The sequence below is a fragment of the Elephantulus edwardii genome, unplaced genomic scaffold, assembly GCF_000299155.1.
Source record: "Elephantulus edwardii isolate Elephantulus edwardi_28Jun2011 unplaced genomic scaffold, EleEdw1.0 scaffold00085, whole genome shotgun sequence".
Lineage (NCBI taxonomy): Eukaryota > Metazoa > Chordata > Mammalia > Macroscelidea > Macroscelididae > Elephantulus > Elephantulus edwardii.
Window position 1 is genome coordinate 223,461 of NW_006399835.1, and position 18,614 is coordinate 242,074.

General features: G+C 36.7%; 1 protein-coding gene across 1 annotated transcript in view; it reads left to right on the forward strand.

Annotated features, from left to right (window-relative positions):
• Positions 1-15,174, forward strand: part of KIAA1524 (KIAA1524 ortholog) — a 63,217-nt gene extending 48,043 nt beyond the window's left edge. The window contains exons 17-21 of the mRNA XM_006889995.1: positions 5,242-5,438; positions 11,260-11,373; positions 11,623-11,705; positions 12,335-12,474; positions 14,870-15,174. Coding sequence (XP_006890057.1) covers positions 5,242-5,438; positions 11,260-11,373; positions 11,623-11,705; positions 12,335-12,474; positions 14,870-15,040 — 705 coding nt within the window. The 3' untranslated portion in view covers positions 15,041-15,174. The remainder of the gene's footprint in view (positions 1-5,241; positions 5,439-11,259; positions 11,374-11,622; positions 11,706-12,334; positions 12,475-14,869) is intronic.
• Positions 15,175-18,614: the final 3,440 nt, after the last annotated feature.

The window sequence follows — 18,614 nt, forward strand, 5'->3', positions numbered from 1 at the left end:
CTGGATCAGGTGCACCTTAGTCTTTAGACTGACATCATTGCTTCTCAGCACTCTGGAGAGTTCCTTGACAGTAGATTTTCCAAGTGCAATTCATCTTTTCATTTACTGACTGCTGGTGACAAAGAGATTGTGGAGCTGAGCAAACTGTAATTCTTAACAACTTCAATCTCTTCTCCATCTATCATGATGCTGCCTCTTGGCCCAGTGGCTACAATCTTTGTTTTCTTAATGCTGAGCTTCAATCAGTATTGAAGACCACAGTCCTTGACCTTCTGCAGCATGCACATCAGGTCTTCTTCAGTTTCAGCAAGCAAGGTTGTGTCATCTGCATAATGTAGGTTGTGATGTGACATTCCTCCTAATAAAGCACAGCCTCGCAAAAGATCTGTTCTGCATATAGATTGAAAAGGTATGGAGACAGGATGCATCCCTGACGCTCCTTCCTGATTTTGAACAATGCAGTGTTTCCTTATTCTCTTTTGAGGACTGCTTCCTTGTCTGAGTATAGGTTTCAAATAAGCACAATCAAGTGTTCTGAGATTCCCATTTTCCTCAAGGTTAGCCACAATTTATTTTGATACACACAGTCAAATGCCTTTACATAGTCAATGAAACACAGATGAACATCTTCTGATGCTCTGCTTTCTGCCAAGATCCACCTGACATTGGTGATAATGTCTCTAGTGCCACAACCCCTTCTATTTCCAGCTTTTATTTCTAGTAGTTCTCTGTGCTGTTCCAGTTGGTTTGGGATAACCGTCAGTAGGATTTTGCTTGCATTTGATATTAGTGATATTGTTCAATAATTTCATACTCTGTTGGATCACCTTTTTTTAGGAATGGGAATAAATATGGATCTCTTCCAGGTAGTTATCCTTTAGGTATCTTTGTACAAGCTGGTGAGCAATTCCAGGGATGCCTCTGTTTGTTTAAATAGATCAGTTGGTATTCCATCAATTCCTGGGCCGTTATTTTTGCCATGTCCTTCAGAACAGTCTGCACTTCCTCCTTCATCACCATTGCTTCCTGATCATATGTTGTTTCATTAAATTCTTCTATATCAACCAATTCTTTTGGATAAAGTGGCTCTGTACTTCTCCCATCTTCTTTTAATGCTTTCTGGAGCATTTAATAGTCTTCCCATGGCATCCTTAAGTATTGCAACTCAAGGCTTGGTTTTGTTCTTTAGCTCCTTTAACATAAGAAATGTTGAGCAAGTTCAACCCTTTTGATTTTTGTACTCCAGCTCCTTGCATATTTCATTATAATACTTTGTTTTGTCCTCCTGAGCTGTTCTTTGAAAGCTGTTCAGCTCCTTAACTTCTTGATAACTACCTTTTGCTTTTGCTTCTCAGTGCTCTAGCACAATATTCAGAGTTTCATCTGATATCCATTTAGGTCTTTTCTTCTTCTTCTGTCTTTGTAATGACCTTTTGCATTCTTTGTGGATGATGTTCTTTATATCCTTCCCTAGCCTATCTGGTCTTCATTCATTAGTGTTCAAGGCCTCATACCTGTTCATGAGTTGGTTTTTTAATTCAGGGGGGATAGACTCAAGATCAAGTTTCAATTCCTGTAGATTTGATTTAACCTTTACCATTAGTTTGAGCTTGCATATGAATAGTTGATGGTCTGTTCCACAGTCGGCATCTGGCCTAGTTTTCGTTGCTGCTGTTGAACCTCTCTAATGATTGCTTCCACACATATAATTAATTGATCTGATTCCTGTCCATACCATCAGGGGAAATCCCTGTATATACCCTATGTTTATATTTCTTATAAAAGGTATTTGCAATGAATAAATCATTAGTTGTGTACAATTCTGTCATTCTATCCCCAGCCTCATTTCCGTCACCAAGTCGATGTTTTCTGACTACTGCTCCTTTGTCCTGGTTCCCAACTTTTGCGTTTCTGTCATCCATTATTATTAATGCATGTTGGTTGCATGTTCAATTGTTTTCTGACTGCAAAAGTTGATGGAAATCATCTATTTCCTCCCCTTTGGCTCTTGTTGGTGCATAAATTTGAATGATAGTTGTATTAACAGATCTTCTTTGTATGCGTATGGATATTGTCATTCACAATATTGTATTTCAAGATTGATCTAGAAATGGCTTTTTAAACTATGAAAGCAGCCCCATTTTTTCCTCGCCTTTTTATCTCTGGCATAGTAGATCATATGATCATCTGATTCAAATGTTCCATGCCAGTCCATCTCATTTTGCCAATATCTGATATGTCAATATTTATGCATTCCATCTGTTTCTTAGCGATGTCCAGTTTTCTACATTCATGGTTCTCACATTCCACGTTCCAGTCATTAGTTTCTGCTTACAATTGTTCCTCCTTTGTGTTTCCAAATTTGGGTGATTACCCTCAATTGCCCTATCTGTTATTTGAGCACACCCTTAAGTGTGCTCTATTGTATATAAAGTTTTTGAAGCCCTGTTATATTTCGGAAGTGGATGTCTTCCTAGTCTCTCTTAATTTGAATGTTTAGCTTTCAAACAGTATCTGACAGACAAGTATTTTACTGAAAGGAGCAGATGAAAGACATTTCCTCTTACAGAAGTAACCAATACATTCATTGCCGCACCACCAGTATGTGTGTCTTCTCCCTTCCCGTTCCTTGCTACATCAGAATCCCTTACACTCCTGCCTACCCCATTCAGCACCTCCCTCCCCCCAGCCACCCATTGATACGATGACTTAGGCCATGAGTAACTTCTGTGATGGCTTGTGCCTCACAATGCTGCTTGTGTCTTATGCTGATTTCTGTCTAATACCATATGAAAATGTCATTTTCTCCTGCCCTTGTTCCCTTTCTCTCACAGCATTAAGTAAGGGACAGTTTCTGTGTTGCTAAGGGCAGCATAGTTCTTGATACATGGTGAGTGTTTGACATTATTCTACAGACATAAAAGCCAAGATAGTAAAAAGTAGTATAATGCACACTAGGTCTCTGGGTCGTTCACTTGCACTTGTTGTTACATGTTTTCGAGTCACTTACAACTCATACAGTGACCGTATGTACGCCAGTAACCGTATGTATGACAGCCATGAAATCTGCTCTTATCCTGTGCCAGTGTTATTGTCTCTGACACACCTACCCTCATTACCCTGTCACTGAATCATTCCATCTCATCGAGGGTCTTCCTATCCTGTGCTGTCCCTCCACCCTTCCAAGCATGATGTCCCTCTACAAGGACTGGTCCCTCCTTGCAACATGTCCAAAGTATATCAGATGAAGCCTCAAAACCCTTGCCTCCAAGGAACAGCCTAGTTTGACACTCTCCTGGACAAACTCTTTGTACTCCTGGCAGTCCATGGTATATTCATTACTACTCTCCAGCACCACAGCTCAAAGGCATCAATTCTCTTTCTTTCATCCCTAGTCATATTCCAGCATTCTGACGTATAGCAAGTAATGGCAAAGACCATGGTCTGGATCAGCCGCACCTTAGTCTCTAGACTGACATCATTGCTCTTCAGTACTCTGGAATGGTCCCTGTCAGCAGATTTTACCAATGCAAATGTTCTTTTGATTTCCTGGCTGCTTATACCAAGAGTGTTGATTTTGGAACCAAGCAAACTAAGCTGTTAACAATCTCATTCTCTTTACTATTTATCATAAAGCTGCCAATTGGCCCAGTGGTGAGAATCTTTGTTTTCTTGATGTTGAACTTCAACTCATATTGAAGGCTGCAGTCCTTGACCTTCTGCAGCAAGTGCTTCAGGTCCTCCTCAGTTTCAGCAAACAGGGTTATGTCATCTGCATAATGCAGTTTGTTGAGTCTTCCTCCAATCCTAATGTCACATTCCTCCTCATAGAGCCCAGCCTCCTGGATTAACTGCAGCATATAGTATTGGCTACTTCTGAACTGTTCTGCATATAGGTGTAGAGATACGACACATCCCTGTTATACAGCCTTCCTGATTTTGAAACATGCAGTGTTTCCTTGCACTGTTCTGAGTGGGTCAGCTCTACCCAGAAAGACCTGGTAATCTACTTCTTAAAAAAAAATAAAACAAAATCAAACTCAGACCAGAGAACCAGGTGGATAAATTCTACTCTGATAAAGGAAGTATCAAGGGTTTGAAATCCTCTATGCAACAGATTGTCTTCTTCTTGTTTTATTTTTAATAGAGAATGTTATGGGTCAGAACTTAACTTAGTAATCATAAAATTCTAAGCAGGTACAAATGAAATCTAGATAATTTTTATCATCTCTAATGAATTACTAATAAATTTTTTTTTGTCTTTTGCAAAAGGTATTAAAATCATTAGAAATAAATACTACCCTTCTTTACCCTCCCCCTTTGTTTTCACATGAGTGTGTGTCTTGGCTGGTATGTTCACTTTATTCTAAATTCCAAGAAAGAAACAAACCACATTCTACATTCATAATTCTGAGTCTCTTAATACATTTATTGCTTTTTATTAAAGATTATGTTGTTTTATCAACGTTATTCAAAAGATACCTCATTAAAAAATCACTTAATAATTAGTACTGCCTTATATTCTATATCATAAAAAGAGAGAAGAATCTAAGTATTATTAAAATAGATAGTATGTCTAAAACTAAAGGGGGGTGGTTCTGATTTTAGTTGCTTTTTTGCTTTAATATGTTTCTTGTCATAAATTTATATTAAATATAGTTTTCCCTCTTTATTAGGCTACCTTTCCTTTAACTATTTGCTTACATATCTGTGGTTTAAATAAGATCTCATTCTGGAATGTCTGCAGACTTTGTTTTGATGACTAATTAAGGACTGATTTAATTGAGTACTATGTGTAAAATTTATAGACTCAAGAACTAGCTCTATGTTTTGTTTTGTTTTCCATTAATCTGCTATAAGGAAGATGCTTTTATTTGCACAGTCTTTTAGATAAAAACTATAACAATGTAACATTTAATAATTCAAACTCATTGTCATTGAATTACAACTGACTCATAGGTAACCCTCTGTTGGGTTTCTAAAGATATAAATCACATGGGCAAAGGTAGCCCATCTTTCTCCCACAGAACTGCCGGTAGATTTTACCCACCAGTAAGGTGTGGCTTTTGGGTTAACAGTGCTCCTCATTAGGGACTAATCACCAGCCCTTAAATACTCTTAATTAATACAGCCTCAGCCCAGTAGATGCTACCCCATTAGTTGTTTGGTAAATCTTCTTAATTGAAGGTACAATGTATTATAAAAAAGTAGAAAAGTTTCTGTTCTTTGTCTCATATTAAGGCACGCACACTTGCTAATATGCTGAGAGAAGTTGAGAAAAAAAATGAAGAGCTTAGTGTGTTGCTGAAATCACAGCAAGTTGAATCAGAAAGAGCCCAGAGTGATATTGAGCATCTTTTTCAACATAATAGGAAATTAGAGTCTGTGGCTGAAGAACATGAAGTACTGACCAAGTCCTACATGGAACTTCTTCAGAGGTAAATAAAGAAAAGTCTCTGTATAACTTCAGAAATGAGAATGAATCCCCAGCAGTTTTTTTTTTTGTGGTCCTAAAATTTGTTTTTAAGGCTTGTGTACATCAATCACTTTATATATTTGTATAGTAAGCAAGAAACTAATGAAATGAAGTATTGTTTCCTCAAATGTGTCAAAATTTGAATCAGAATGGAGGCCTCTTTCCATTTTATTCTATTTTTTTATTTATTTATGTGGTTTTTGATAAATAAATTCCACAGGAAAATTTTCTCTGTTTTATTCTGTGATAATCCTTAGAGCCTAGTACAGAGCTTACTGTCTAGTTACGTACTCCATAAATACTTGATAAATGAACTGAGTTATAAAATAATCCAAAGAACTCATTCATTATTACAATGTATGTTTAAAGATTGGTTAATATATGTAAAAATGTACCACCACTATAAACTGTTAATGTAATGGTGTACACTTTCATGGGTTTGCAAAGCTCTTGAGTTTAGTTGCCCATCCACAATTAAAAATTAAGCATACAACGGGAGCTCTGGTGGCCTAGTGGCAAGATGCTGCACTGCAATCCCAGAGGTACACAGTTCAAATCCACCAGATGCTCTGCTGAAGAAGGAGGGGGCAATCTCCTCCTGTACCAGTCAGATCTGATTTGATGGTACACGTAAAAATAATACAATAAAAATTAAAAAAAAAAAATTAAGAATACAAAAAATAAATAGCATTAAGAAAATTTATAATAACAAGGTGATTTTGGGAAAGGATGTTTCCCTTTCCCCCCCCCCCCAACAATTTAAGTCTAGTTGTTTGAAAGACACATTATAAGTAATTAGGTTGGAGGAGAACACAGCTATTAATGCACAATAAATAAGTTATTTGTAGAGTCTAGTTAGTAATCCTAAGGGGTACAAATGGCTAATCTGCTCAACTCCTAGCTGAAAGGTTGGTAGTTTGAAATCATAGAGGCGACCTGGCTGCTTACTTGTGGAAGGAACCACAGTAAGTTGAAATTGACTTGGTGGCAACTAAAAGCGTCAAGAAGACCCACTTATGAAGTAAAGTTCAAGCCTTGAAAAACCACGTAGGTGGCAGATGAATGAAACTAGTTAGAGATGATTTGTAATGATAGGCTATCATGAAAATTCAAATTTTTGAAAAACCTGTGTGGCACTTCTACTACCAAAATGTAGGCATTGCCACCAGATTTTTGGTTTTTTACTTTTTTCTTAGTACCTAGTAACAGATAAAAAATATCTTATGCTTAAAGGTTTAAAAGTATCACTTTAGGAAAGAGTTTCTTCTCTGTTATCTTAAGAGAAAATGCAGAGTTTTAATGGGATATTAAGAATTTAGAATCCTGAACTTCTTTATTACTAGGAATCTCAGTGCTTATTGTTACTAAGTGCTGTTGTGTTGACTGAGGCTTATAACAAACCTTTGAACAATGGATCTGAAGTCTGCCCTCTCCTGTTCCTGTGCCATCCTGACCATTAGTGACATACTTGAGCCCACCATTAGAGTCACTGTGTCAGTCTGTCTCTTCAGAGTCTTCCCCGCCTTCTCTGACCCTCCACCTTTCCAAGCAAGATGTCCTTTTCCAAGTACTGGTACCTCCTAACGTCATGCCCTAAGTAGGTGAGGCAGAGTTTCACTATCCTTGCCTCCAAGGATCACCCAAGCTGCACCTTTTTAAGACAAGCATGATAGAAAAAGAATCAGTGCCTTTGAATTATGGTGTTAGAGAGTTGGAGAGTTGGATAATGACTAGGGAGGATATAAGGAGAATTGATGCCTTAGAGCTGTGGTGCTGGAGAAGAGAATTGAATGTACCATGGACTGCTAAGAAAACAAACAGGTTCATCCTAGAGAGGGTTAAACCGGGCTGCTCCTTAGAGGCAAGTATTCTGAGGCCTCATCTAACATAATTTGGACGTTATAAGGAGGGACTTGGGAAAGGGGAGGGACAACACAGGAGGGGAAGGACCTCTATGAGGTGGATTGATTCAGTGACTGGGGTAATCGGGATGGGTGTATTCGAGACAGTGCAACTGGCACAGGACAGAGCAGATTTTAGGGCTGTTGTACATAGGCTCGCTACAAGTTGCAAGTGACTCAACAGCACATAACAACAGCTCAAAGGACAAACAAATATATCTCTGGTACTAGGAATGTTTATTGCTTTGACATTTTTAACTAAACTGTGGTCAAGAAACTGATGCAAATGCCTTCAGATTTTTTTAAGCTGTCTTTATTTACAAAAGTAGTTTTAGTTTCTGTGCTTAAGTGTAATGCTTTCTGTACTTATTTTATAGCAAACCATGTAATACAATCTTATGTCATTGTCACCAACTTGGAACCAACCTTTAGCGGATCCTCCAGCAGGTTTTCAGAGACAATAACTCACATGGGAATGGACTGCCCATTTTTCTCCTATAAAATAATATGATTTGTAAAATAAAGCCCATAAAGATGAGTTTGATACTGCCCATATTTCCATTTCATAGCACCTTTTACCATATCATAATCACCCACTCATGCCATCAAGTCAGTTCTGACCATAATGACTCTTGTTTTGGTTTCTGAGGCTGTAAAATATACTAGGAGGAAATTGTCCATCATTATCCTGCAGAGCAGCCCATGGCTTTGAAGTCCTGGAGACTCAGCATCAGTTCTTTAAAAATATGTGTTTCAGTATATCAAATTTAGAATAGAAATAATGAGCACTGCTTTATTGTAAAAGCAGTGACCACTTGGCATGGGGGAGTAGGGAGGAACACGGATGGGATTGGCTCCTGATGTCCTCTGACTGGTTTATTGTAAAGACATTGACCATATGGCACAGGGGAGTAGGAAAGAACATGGGAGTGTGTTGCTTCTGATGCCACTAATTCCACGAGAGGTCTGACAAAACTGGTTCTTCAGAGATTAGACAGGCTCTTACTGTCACATTCACACACCTTCTGTTTATTCTAATAACAACACTATCTTCCTACGGCTCTCCTTGCTCTACTCCTTGGTCCACTAAGCCTTTACACTGGCCACACAGACCTACACACCATCCTCACAATTATACTTGCTCTAGGTTCTGTTGAGTCAACTACACTCATAATAGTGTTGTGAACAACAGATCGAAACCTTGCTCCATCTTGCACAATCCTCACCATAACTACCATGCTCAAAGCCTATTTCTGTCACCATGTTTGTCCATTTCCTTGAAGATTTTCCTCTTTTGCTGATTCTGCTTTTCCCAGTATAATGTCTTTTTTCCAGACTGAGTCCTTCTGACAAGCCCAAGGTATGAGACAGAGATAGTCACCATCCTTGCCTCTAAGGACGTTGGTTGCATTTGCTCCAGGGTTGTGTTGTTAGGTGCTGTCGAGTATGATGCATAATGACCCTATGAACAAAAGATCTATCCTGCATCATCCTCACACTTCCTGACACACAAGAACCCATTGCAGCAGTCACTGTGTAGCTGAGGGTCCTCCCCTCCTTCACTGACCCTCCACCCTTCCCAGCATCATGTCCCTCTCCAAGGAATAGGACCTCTTAGCAGCATGTCCAAAGTATGTGATATGAAGCCTCATTATTCTTGCCTCCAAAGCGCACTCTGACTACAACTTCTCCAAGACGTACCTGTTTGTTCTTTTGGCTATCCATGGGATATTCAGTGCTCTTCTTCTATACCACAGCTCACAGACATCAATTCTTTTTCTGTCATCCTTATTCATTGTCCAGCTCCCTGATGCATAGCAAGTGATCAGAAAGCCCATGACCTGAATGAGACACAACTTAGTCCTCAAATTGACATCATTACTCCTCAATAATTTGGAGAGGTTCCTAACTACAGATTTTCCCAGTGCAGTGCATCTCATTATTTCCTGACTGCTGATAGGGTGTTAATTGTGGATCCAAGCAAGATGAAACTGTTGACAGTTTCAATCTCCTCTCCATCCATTATGAAACTTCCCATTGGTAGGCATCTTTCCTTTACATTGAGATGCAATTCATACCAAAGGCTGCGTCCTTTATCTTCTTCAACAGGTGCTTCAAGTCCTCCTCACTTTTCAGCAAGCAAGGTTGTATCATCTGCATAAGGCAGGTTATTGACGAGTCTCCTCAAATCCCAATGCCACACTCCTTATAAAGTCCAGCTTCTAGGATAATTTGCTTCAGGATAGATTATTCTTTTGGCAGTCCATGGTATATTTAATACTCTTTGCCAGTACCACACACAATTCAAAGGAATTTATTTTTATTTAAACATCCTTTTTCATTGTCCAACTTTCACATGTATATGAAGCAATTAAAAATACTTTGGCTTGAATCAAGTGCACCTTAGTCTTTAAACTGACATCCTTCGCCTTAACACATTAAATCTTTGACAGCAAATTTGCCAGTGCACTATGGCTTTATTTTTTCTACCATGGGTGTTGATCATGGATCTAAGTAAAATTCACATCAGTCTTTTTTCCATATATCATACTCTTGTGTGTTGGTCCAGTGGTGAGGATTTTTGTCTTCTTGTTACTGAGATATAGTCCATACTGAAGGCATGATTATAGAGGAGTAATAATTCAGGTCAGAAACAGGCTATAGTTCTTCAGTCAGGACAGCTTTTTTGGCATGTTCACAGGCTGGGTGACCTTCATTCTTGAGGCTTTGGGTCACTGTTAGAAAGCTCATTTAGTGCTGCCTGTTAAAACACCTATATCCTATCCTTGCATGAGTAACCCAAAATGAAGGCCCTCAGCTCTGGCTGTGAGCATGGCAATTCTAGTTAAGCACTCTGCTTAGTCTTTGCTCTTGGTCACCTCTGCTGTGATGATAGTCTGGTCGACCTATTCATTTTAAATCTGTTGGGATGGCAAAACTGACCAATCCCTTTGTTAGTAGTCTTTATACCTTATTTGCTTGGTCTCATTCTTAAAAACAATGTATTCAAATTTTGCAAATAAACTGGTAGAAAATTAGAAAAAAAAATGCAGAGATTATCATAAAAAAAAAGAAGAGGTATTTTTATATTTTTTTGTATTGAACCAGTTTTCTATTTTGCCTACTTTCCCCTATTTTAATTGCCATTAAATATAATTTTATCTTAAAAAAGTGTAAACACAAAAATCAAAAAACAAAGTATTAGTTGTTGTTGTTGTTATGTGCCGTCGAGTCGTTTGCGACTCATAGCGACCCTATGTACAACAGCCCAAAACCCTGCTCTATCCTGTGCCAATCACATTGCCTCTGACACACCCATCCCGATTACCCCAGTCACTGAATCAATCCACCTCATAGAGGGTCTTCCCCTCCTGCACTGTCCCTCTACCCTACCAAGCTGATGTCCCTCTCCAAGGACCTGTCTGTCCTTACAACATGTCCAAAGTATGTCAGAAGAAGCCCCAGAATCCTTGCCTCCAAAGAGTAGCCTGGTTTAACCCTCTCTAGGATGAATCTGTTTGTTTTCTTGGCAGTCCATTCAATACTCTTCTCCAGCACCACAGCTCAAAGGCGTCAATTCTCCTTCTGTCCTCCCTAGTCATTGTCCAGCTCTCTGATGCATAACAAGTGATTGCAAAGACCATGGCCTGTATCAGGCTGACCTTAGTCTCCACCTTAATAATTTATTAGCAAATTGTCCAGTCCTTTTGGTGGGGCCACTAACATAGACTTGTATAGTCTTACCCTGCCTTGTGACGAAAGCTGAAACCAGTGACTAGAAAAACTGTATTGAATAATCCCCCATACCACGTCTATAGTTTCTTTTCTCCATCATATTTTACTTTTCCCTCTAGATTTTTATACATCTCTTTATCTTTTCAGGAATGAAACTACAGAGAAGAAAAATAAAGATTTACAGATCACATGTGAATCTCTGAACAAACAAATTGATGCAGTGAAAAAGTTGAATGAATCACTCAAACAACAAAATGAAAAGTAAAGATCTATTCTTTATTGCACTTATTTTGGATTTTTCAGAAACAAAATTCTTTCCTTATAATATACTGGTTTTTTAAATAAAATTATTTGAAGTTAGAATTTAACTTAGATATAAAAATTGCACTAGTAGAATTTCAGGGTAATAACTGTTCCTACTGGACCTTTTATTAAAAATATTTGTTAAGGAGAAATGGCATATATAGTTTGTTGATTTCTAGCTCTACTTTTTTTTTATTACAACTTTAGAACTGTTGCTCAATTAATTGAGAAAGAAGAAGAAAGAAAAGAAGTACAGAACCTGCTAGTGGACAGGGAATGTAAACTAGCAAGTAAGTAGCTTTTATTTTGATAAATTTTGTGTTTTAAAGCAAATCTTCTGTTGAAAGAAGAGTACAAATGAACTTTATTTTGATTTTCAGTATGTTCTTGTTCTCTTATTTTTTTTTTTAAATCCGTAAACTACATCCTAAACAGTTGTCTTTATCTTGTTACAGCATTGCTCAGTTTAGCTAAAGTGGACAAATTGAAAACTAGGGATTATAGGAACTTATTACCCCTTATAAATGAAAAAAATTGTTCAAAAATCCTAACAGTAGGTGGCAGTACAAGGTAACTTTTAGTTAATAGCTTCTTCATTTTGGCAGTTGTGCAATAATTTACAAAAATATTTTACTTTCAGCCTACCTTTAATCACAGGCTCTTCCTTATGTCATTTTTCTTCATTTTCTCTCTCCCTTTGTCTACTCTACATTCTAAGGTTGTTCTTTCTACTGTATGTTGTATTTGGAACAGAGGAAAAGGATAGGACACAGAGATTTTGTTTTGTTTCTATTTCCAGCAAGAAATTTTGTGCTGTTGCTAGTTCTCTTCCTTTATCTCTTAAACTACTAAACCTTTTCAGAGTAATGCCAATAAGACCTCTGAGACATAGCCACCTGTTTGTTTACTTTTTTAAAAGACTTGCAGCAAAAGGCAATGGTGCAAGAGGAAAAGATTAAAACATTACTAAAAGAAAAAGAAGATAAAGAAGAAAGCATTGACATGCTTAGAAAAGAATTAAGCAAAACAGAACAAGTAAGGAAAGAGTTAAGCATTAAGGTAAGACTCTGTTCAAGTTCTCCTTTGCTTTATAGTAAAAATTTCTTAAAGATGAATTTGGATGAACTAATACTGTTTCTTTAGTAATCTTGTTTAAAAGAGAATTAGGACCTGAAAGTGATTTGACTAATTTTTTAACGAATACTCACAGTGTGAAAACCTGTGATTCTTGGAATCATCCAACTTAATATATTAAATGCAGACTGTGTGCCAGAGCTTCAGGTGACAAAGAATACAGAAAAGGGCTCTGGCACCCAGTTCTTGGTGTCACGTTCCGGTAGCTGTATAAAGTGTCTAGCCTCCCTATCTCTGCGTAATGCTCTATCAACTCATTGCTGTCAAGTCAGAACCAACTCATAGCTGACCTTCCAGTGTGTTTTGGGGAGGCTATAAATCTCACAAGAGGAGAGTGTCCATCTTTTTACCCTCAGAGTAGCTGGTGAAACCAACCAACCAGAGAAACACCACCTTTTGCTTAGCAGCACAACTCCTGCTGTCTGCTTAGAAGGATGCTGATAATAACAACTCAAACTTATTTAGAACTTTATGATTTGCAAGGACTCCTGTGCTACCAGTTAGGTTTAAGTCACGTGTTCAAGTTTCACGCAGCCAGTAAATGACAAAGTAGATTTAAATATTCTGAACCCAAATCCAGGGCTCTCTCTCTGTGATCACAGTTATGTAGCTTGAGTATTAGCTGGCAATGGTGCTTTGTGATCCTTGTAGTATTACGAAGAGCAATGAGTGTAACTGTGTCAGAGATGGTGAGGATGGCGCAGGAGAAGGGCGGCTTTCAGATCTTTTGTTCATAGGGTCTCTGTGAGTTCTGTTTGACTTGAGCACATAACAACATTACCAGGAGGATGAGCCCAGAAGAAAATTAAAAGGCTTTCTCAACTACTGCAGAACGTGAATGAAAGAAAAGGCATAAAATTCATATTCACAGATTTCCTAGTCTTGCTTTAATATTGTTATTTTCATAGTTCTAAGAATATAGAATCATATACTGTGTATAATTGTTATTGTTATGTGCCATCAAATTGAGTATGATAGTGACTCTATGAACAAAAGATCTGAGCACTGCTCTATCCTGCACCATCCACAGACTTTTTGTCATGCAAGAGCCCATTGTGGCAGACACCTTGTCAGTCTACTTGGTTGAGGGTCTTCCTCTCCTTCCCCCAGCGTCACCCTTCCTAGCTAGCATCATGTTCCTCTCCAAGGAATAACCCCTCCTCGCAACATGCCCAAAGTATGTGAGGCAAAGCCTCATTATTCTTGCCTCCAAAGAGCAGTCCAGCTATACCTTCTCCAAGACATATCTTTTCTCTTGGCCATCATGGGATGTTCAGTGCTCTTCTCCAACTCCACAGCTCAAAGGTGTCAATTCTTCTATCATCCCTATTTATTGTCCAGCTCTCAGATGTATAGCAAGTGATTGGAAAGACTGTGGCCTGACTCAGACACACCTTAGTTCTCAAACTGACGTCATTACTCTTCAATAATTTGGAGAGACCCCGAACTGCAAATTTTCCCAGTGCAATGCATCTCCTTATTTCCTAACTGCTGGTACCAAGTGTTAATTGTGAATCCAAGCAAGATGAAGCTGTTGACAGTTCCAATCTCTTCACCATCCATCATGGCACTGCCTATTAGTCCAGTGTAAGAATCTTTGTTTTCTTGACATTGAGATGCTATCTATACCAATTGCTGTATTCCTTGATCTTCTGCAACAAGTGCTTCAAGTCCTCCTCACTTTGGGCAAGCAAGGTTGTGTCATCTGCATAATGCAGAATATTGATAAGTCTCCCTCCAATCCTGACACCACACTTCTCGTCAAAGAGTCTAGCTTCTTGGATAATTTGCTCAGCATACAGATTCTTTCTTATTTTATATACTATGTAGGCATATATTTATATACAGGGAGCCCTGATGACCGTTAAATAGTGCTGAAGCTATTTGCTGGTAGGCCACCAGAGCTCCCTAACTGAGAGGCAGGCAATTCAAAATCACCGGTTGTTCCATGGAGGAAACACAAGGACTCTGCTTCTCTGTGATTTACTGCCTCTGAGGACCTGCCAGAAGATCAGCTGTGAGTTGGTTCAGACATTTTGTTATGGTACATTGCAAAGACAGCAGTATTTTCAGCATCATTTCAGCTGCTACATTGACTTAAACAGGTAGGTTCAAAACGTCTTCCTAATTTGTGTGAAAATGTTTAATGATTGCTTATCTTGAATTTTTCATATAATTAAGTTGACTGAAATACCCATATTTATAATATGCCTTTTTAACATGATTTGTCTTACAAATAAAAAATAAAGATATCTTAATATCTTTGTGAAGATAGAACTTGCTAATTGGTTTCTCCTTCTTTTCCCTTAATCCCCCGTAGGCTTCTTCCCTGGAAGTTCAGAAGGCCCAATTAACAGGTCGTTTGGAAGAGAAAGAATCGCTGGTGAAACTTCAGCAGGAGGAATTGAATAAACATGCTCACATGATAGCTATGATCCACAGTTTAAGTGGTGGAAAAATAAGTCCAGAAACTGTGAATCTCAGTCTGTAAACAGTGTGACATTTTGGAATTTGTAATCTAATGATATTTTTCATGTATTTACTATGGAATGAGTGAGTTAATGTGTGACTACAGAACACAGAAAATTATTACCTGGTGATTAATTTAGTAAAGATCCTGATCTGATACATGTTTTTATTTGGTTTTTTGAATAGAGAAGTTAAAGCTTTACTCCCTATTTCTGGCTTTCATTGCTTAACACTTTCTTGGTTCTTTATTAGAATATTATCATGTCATCATGCTTTCTAAGGTTGGTTTTTCCCCTTCATTAGTTGTGTTCCACTCTCATTCTCATTTGTGACTACTGTGATTTTGAAGTCATACTTTCAAGATATAACAGCCCTAAGGATGAATAAATTAAAAATACAATTAAAAAGAGAAAAGATATAATGCAACTGAAATTGTTCCTTTAAAGTAGCACTAAAAGTTCTTTTTATTACAGCATTTAAAATGTATGCCCTTAAGTTTAAAGTTGAAAATAAAATTTTATTGAATAGTTTTCAGAATTTATGTAAAAAAAAAGATTAAAAATAACTAATGTATTGTGTCACATATAGAACTGTGTTATAATTTGTGGAATTCTGGTATCTTCAGTTTTTTAAATATTCTTTTCTAAATAGTATGTGTTAACCTACTATATCACCTCCCATCAATTATATTTTTTATTATTTCTATATGAAAGAAAACATTCTACTCTTAATAATAAAGCATAAATAATAATAAATTCTACTCTTAATACATATTTTTAAGACTTAAAGTTTTAATTCTGAGGTGAAATTCACTTAGTATGTCATAATTGGACCATTTTATTTTAATGACTAGATTGAATATCTTTATTCTTTAAATATCTTTTTTAAAATTTTATTTTCTTATTTTCTTTGTGTGTGCCATCAAATCGAATCTGACTGGTACAGGAAGTGATTGTTCCTCCTTCTCCAGAAGAGCATCTTGTGGATTCAAACCATGTGCCTCTAGGGATTGCAGTGCAGCTCCTTGCCACTAGGCCACCAGAGCTCCTGGAAGTATCTTTATTGTATTAAAGAAATACATGTATTTCTTTAGTATAAGAGATTTTTTCCCCCATTATTTTCATTTGCATCAAATGATACAGGTGTGTTTAGGAAAACTATCAATATTTGCATTATCACACTATTACATTTCTTCATTTTTTAATTTCCTATTTCTCTACTTGATTTTAATGAATTACAAATATACTTCTCAAATTTTCATCCATAGTATATCTGAATTTATTTTTAGAAATTAAATAAACATGTATTTTAGAATTTACCAAAAAATAGCAAGTTATAACCTCACTCAATCATTGCTCTTGAGTTGGAGGAGTGTACTTATAACTGGCCCTGCATTGGGTTTCTGAGGCTGTAAATCTAATGAGAGGAGATTGCCCGTCTTCCTCCTGGGAAGCCTCTGGTGCATACAGTTCTCCAGAGATGCCAGCCTTTCGGTTAACAGCATGACTCCCCATGAACTGTGCCTTTAGAGCTCTAACTTTGTACAGTTGTTTTAAAGCATTGTACAAAGTAAAGCATGTTTAAATTGTTACTGGCTCGAAATAGGCCCATTCTGTTTTCTCTTGGGATAACATACATTCTTTTCATTTAATATTAAAAATATTTAAATGGATAAGTATGGCTGAAAAATTAAAGTAGGTGTCTAGCTAGTCAAGACTTCTTGCTTCAGTTCTATAAAATAAGTAGATGAATTAATTAACCCAGCACCCTAGAGGATATAATAGATTTTTATCAAGACACTAAGCCCATTCCATTGCTACCCAGTAGAACCTTGTACAGTGATGGACATTTTCTCTATCATTTGTATCAACCATAGATATAGTCGCCTGTGCCTAATGAATGCTTTACATGTGGCCAACATAACTGAAGAATTGAATATTTTATTAATATAAGTACCACTTTAAAGACTCAGTCTACTAGTCAGTATAGAGCTAAAATGATCTTGCATGTATACTTTTATTTAAAGCACTGTATATCTAAAAGACTCCAAAAGACAGAGATGCCATGTATTTTATAAAACCTTGTGTTTTAATACAGTTTTAACCTGTTTATTCTAAATCCCTTCTCCTTAAAGACGACATGTTATACTCAAGTTTTGAAAGTAAATATTATCACTTTTATACTTTATATCTTTTGTAGCATCTTTTGTACTATTAATAATCCTGGTGTAAATAATGAATACTAATTTTGCCTTTTGGTTCTATGTATCTAATGTTAAAAATTAAAACAAATGTTTGCAAGGCTGTATGTGTGTGCACCAGTTAGTTATTTTAAGCAGCTTTGAGTCACCACTGTAGCTAGGATTTTAGAAGTGACCTCTGTGTTTATGTATGTGGTGTGTGTGCTTGTGTTTGTGTAGGTAGAAAGGAAATGCATCAGTTTAATGTGGCTCTAATTTTCTCAACAGTTGTACTAGGAATAATTTTTTTCTCTATACATTAGCCTGGTTCCTTTTAGCTTTTATACTTGCCACTTAAACAAATATTACCTCTTAGAATTTGACTGATTAAAGTGTAGACTTTATTTTTTGACAGGGCAAAGGAAATACTCATTAAAACTTACTGTTGTATCTTAAGAAGAAATTATTAATTTAATGCCCTTTTTATTCTATTTTGTCATAAAGACTTTTTTATTGTGTAATAATAGATTCTTTTGATAATTAAGTGGACATGTTTTGGGGGTTCAGTTTTTTAATGATGTTTATGAGTGTTACAGGTACCTTTAATCCATGTTCGTTCTCAGAAGTCGATTCTTGCTTTTCCACCTTTTAGATATATGTAGACTGCATTGCCAGTTTTGCTTTCAACATGCAAACTTTAGGCCAAGACATGTGTCCTGTGTGTGACTTAATTTCTTTTTATGACAAAAGACCTCTCTATCACAGCTACTTGTATCAGCCCTGTTACACAGAAATAGCCATAAATGGTATGTAAATAAATGAATTGTCTAGGTTCAAATTTCTTTTTTTTTAAGAAAAAAACAAGTAAAAAAGCCAAATCAAACTTTTGCTATTGGGCATATGTGTATTTATAAATGTTACATCTTACTGATTTGTTCTTATTAAGAAAATGTGTCTTTAATAATAGTCTTTCTCTTGAGATTTTAAACATGAATAACGTTTTTGTTGACAAGGTATATCTTTTTCTGTTTATTTACATATGAAATATATTTTTACATATAAAGTACATGTTTTATTGACAACATACAGTTGGGTCTTTTTTATTTATCTTGACATTCTACGTCCTTAACTTTTCATAATGTACTTATTCTGGCATCTGTCATTTACTGTAAAATATAGAAACCTTATGACCATATAAGGCCATTTCTCCTCTTTTATAATTTCAGTTTATCTGTATACATTTCAGTCCAGTTGCTGAGCTGATTTCAGCTTATAGTGACTCAATGTATATTAGAATAAAACAGCACCGTCAGAGTTTTCAAAGGCAGATTTTTAAAAGTAATTAAGTCCTTTTCCAAAAGCACCCAGTAGATTCAGAATTCCAATCTCAGTTAACAGCTGAGTGTGTTAACCAGTT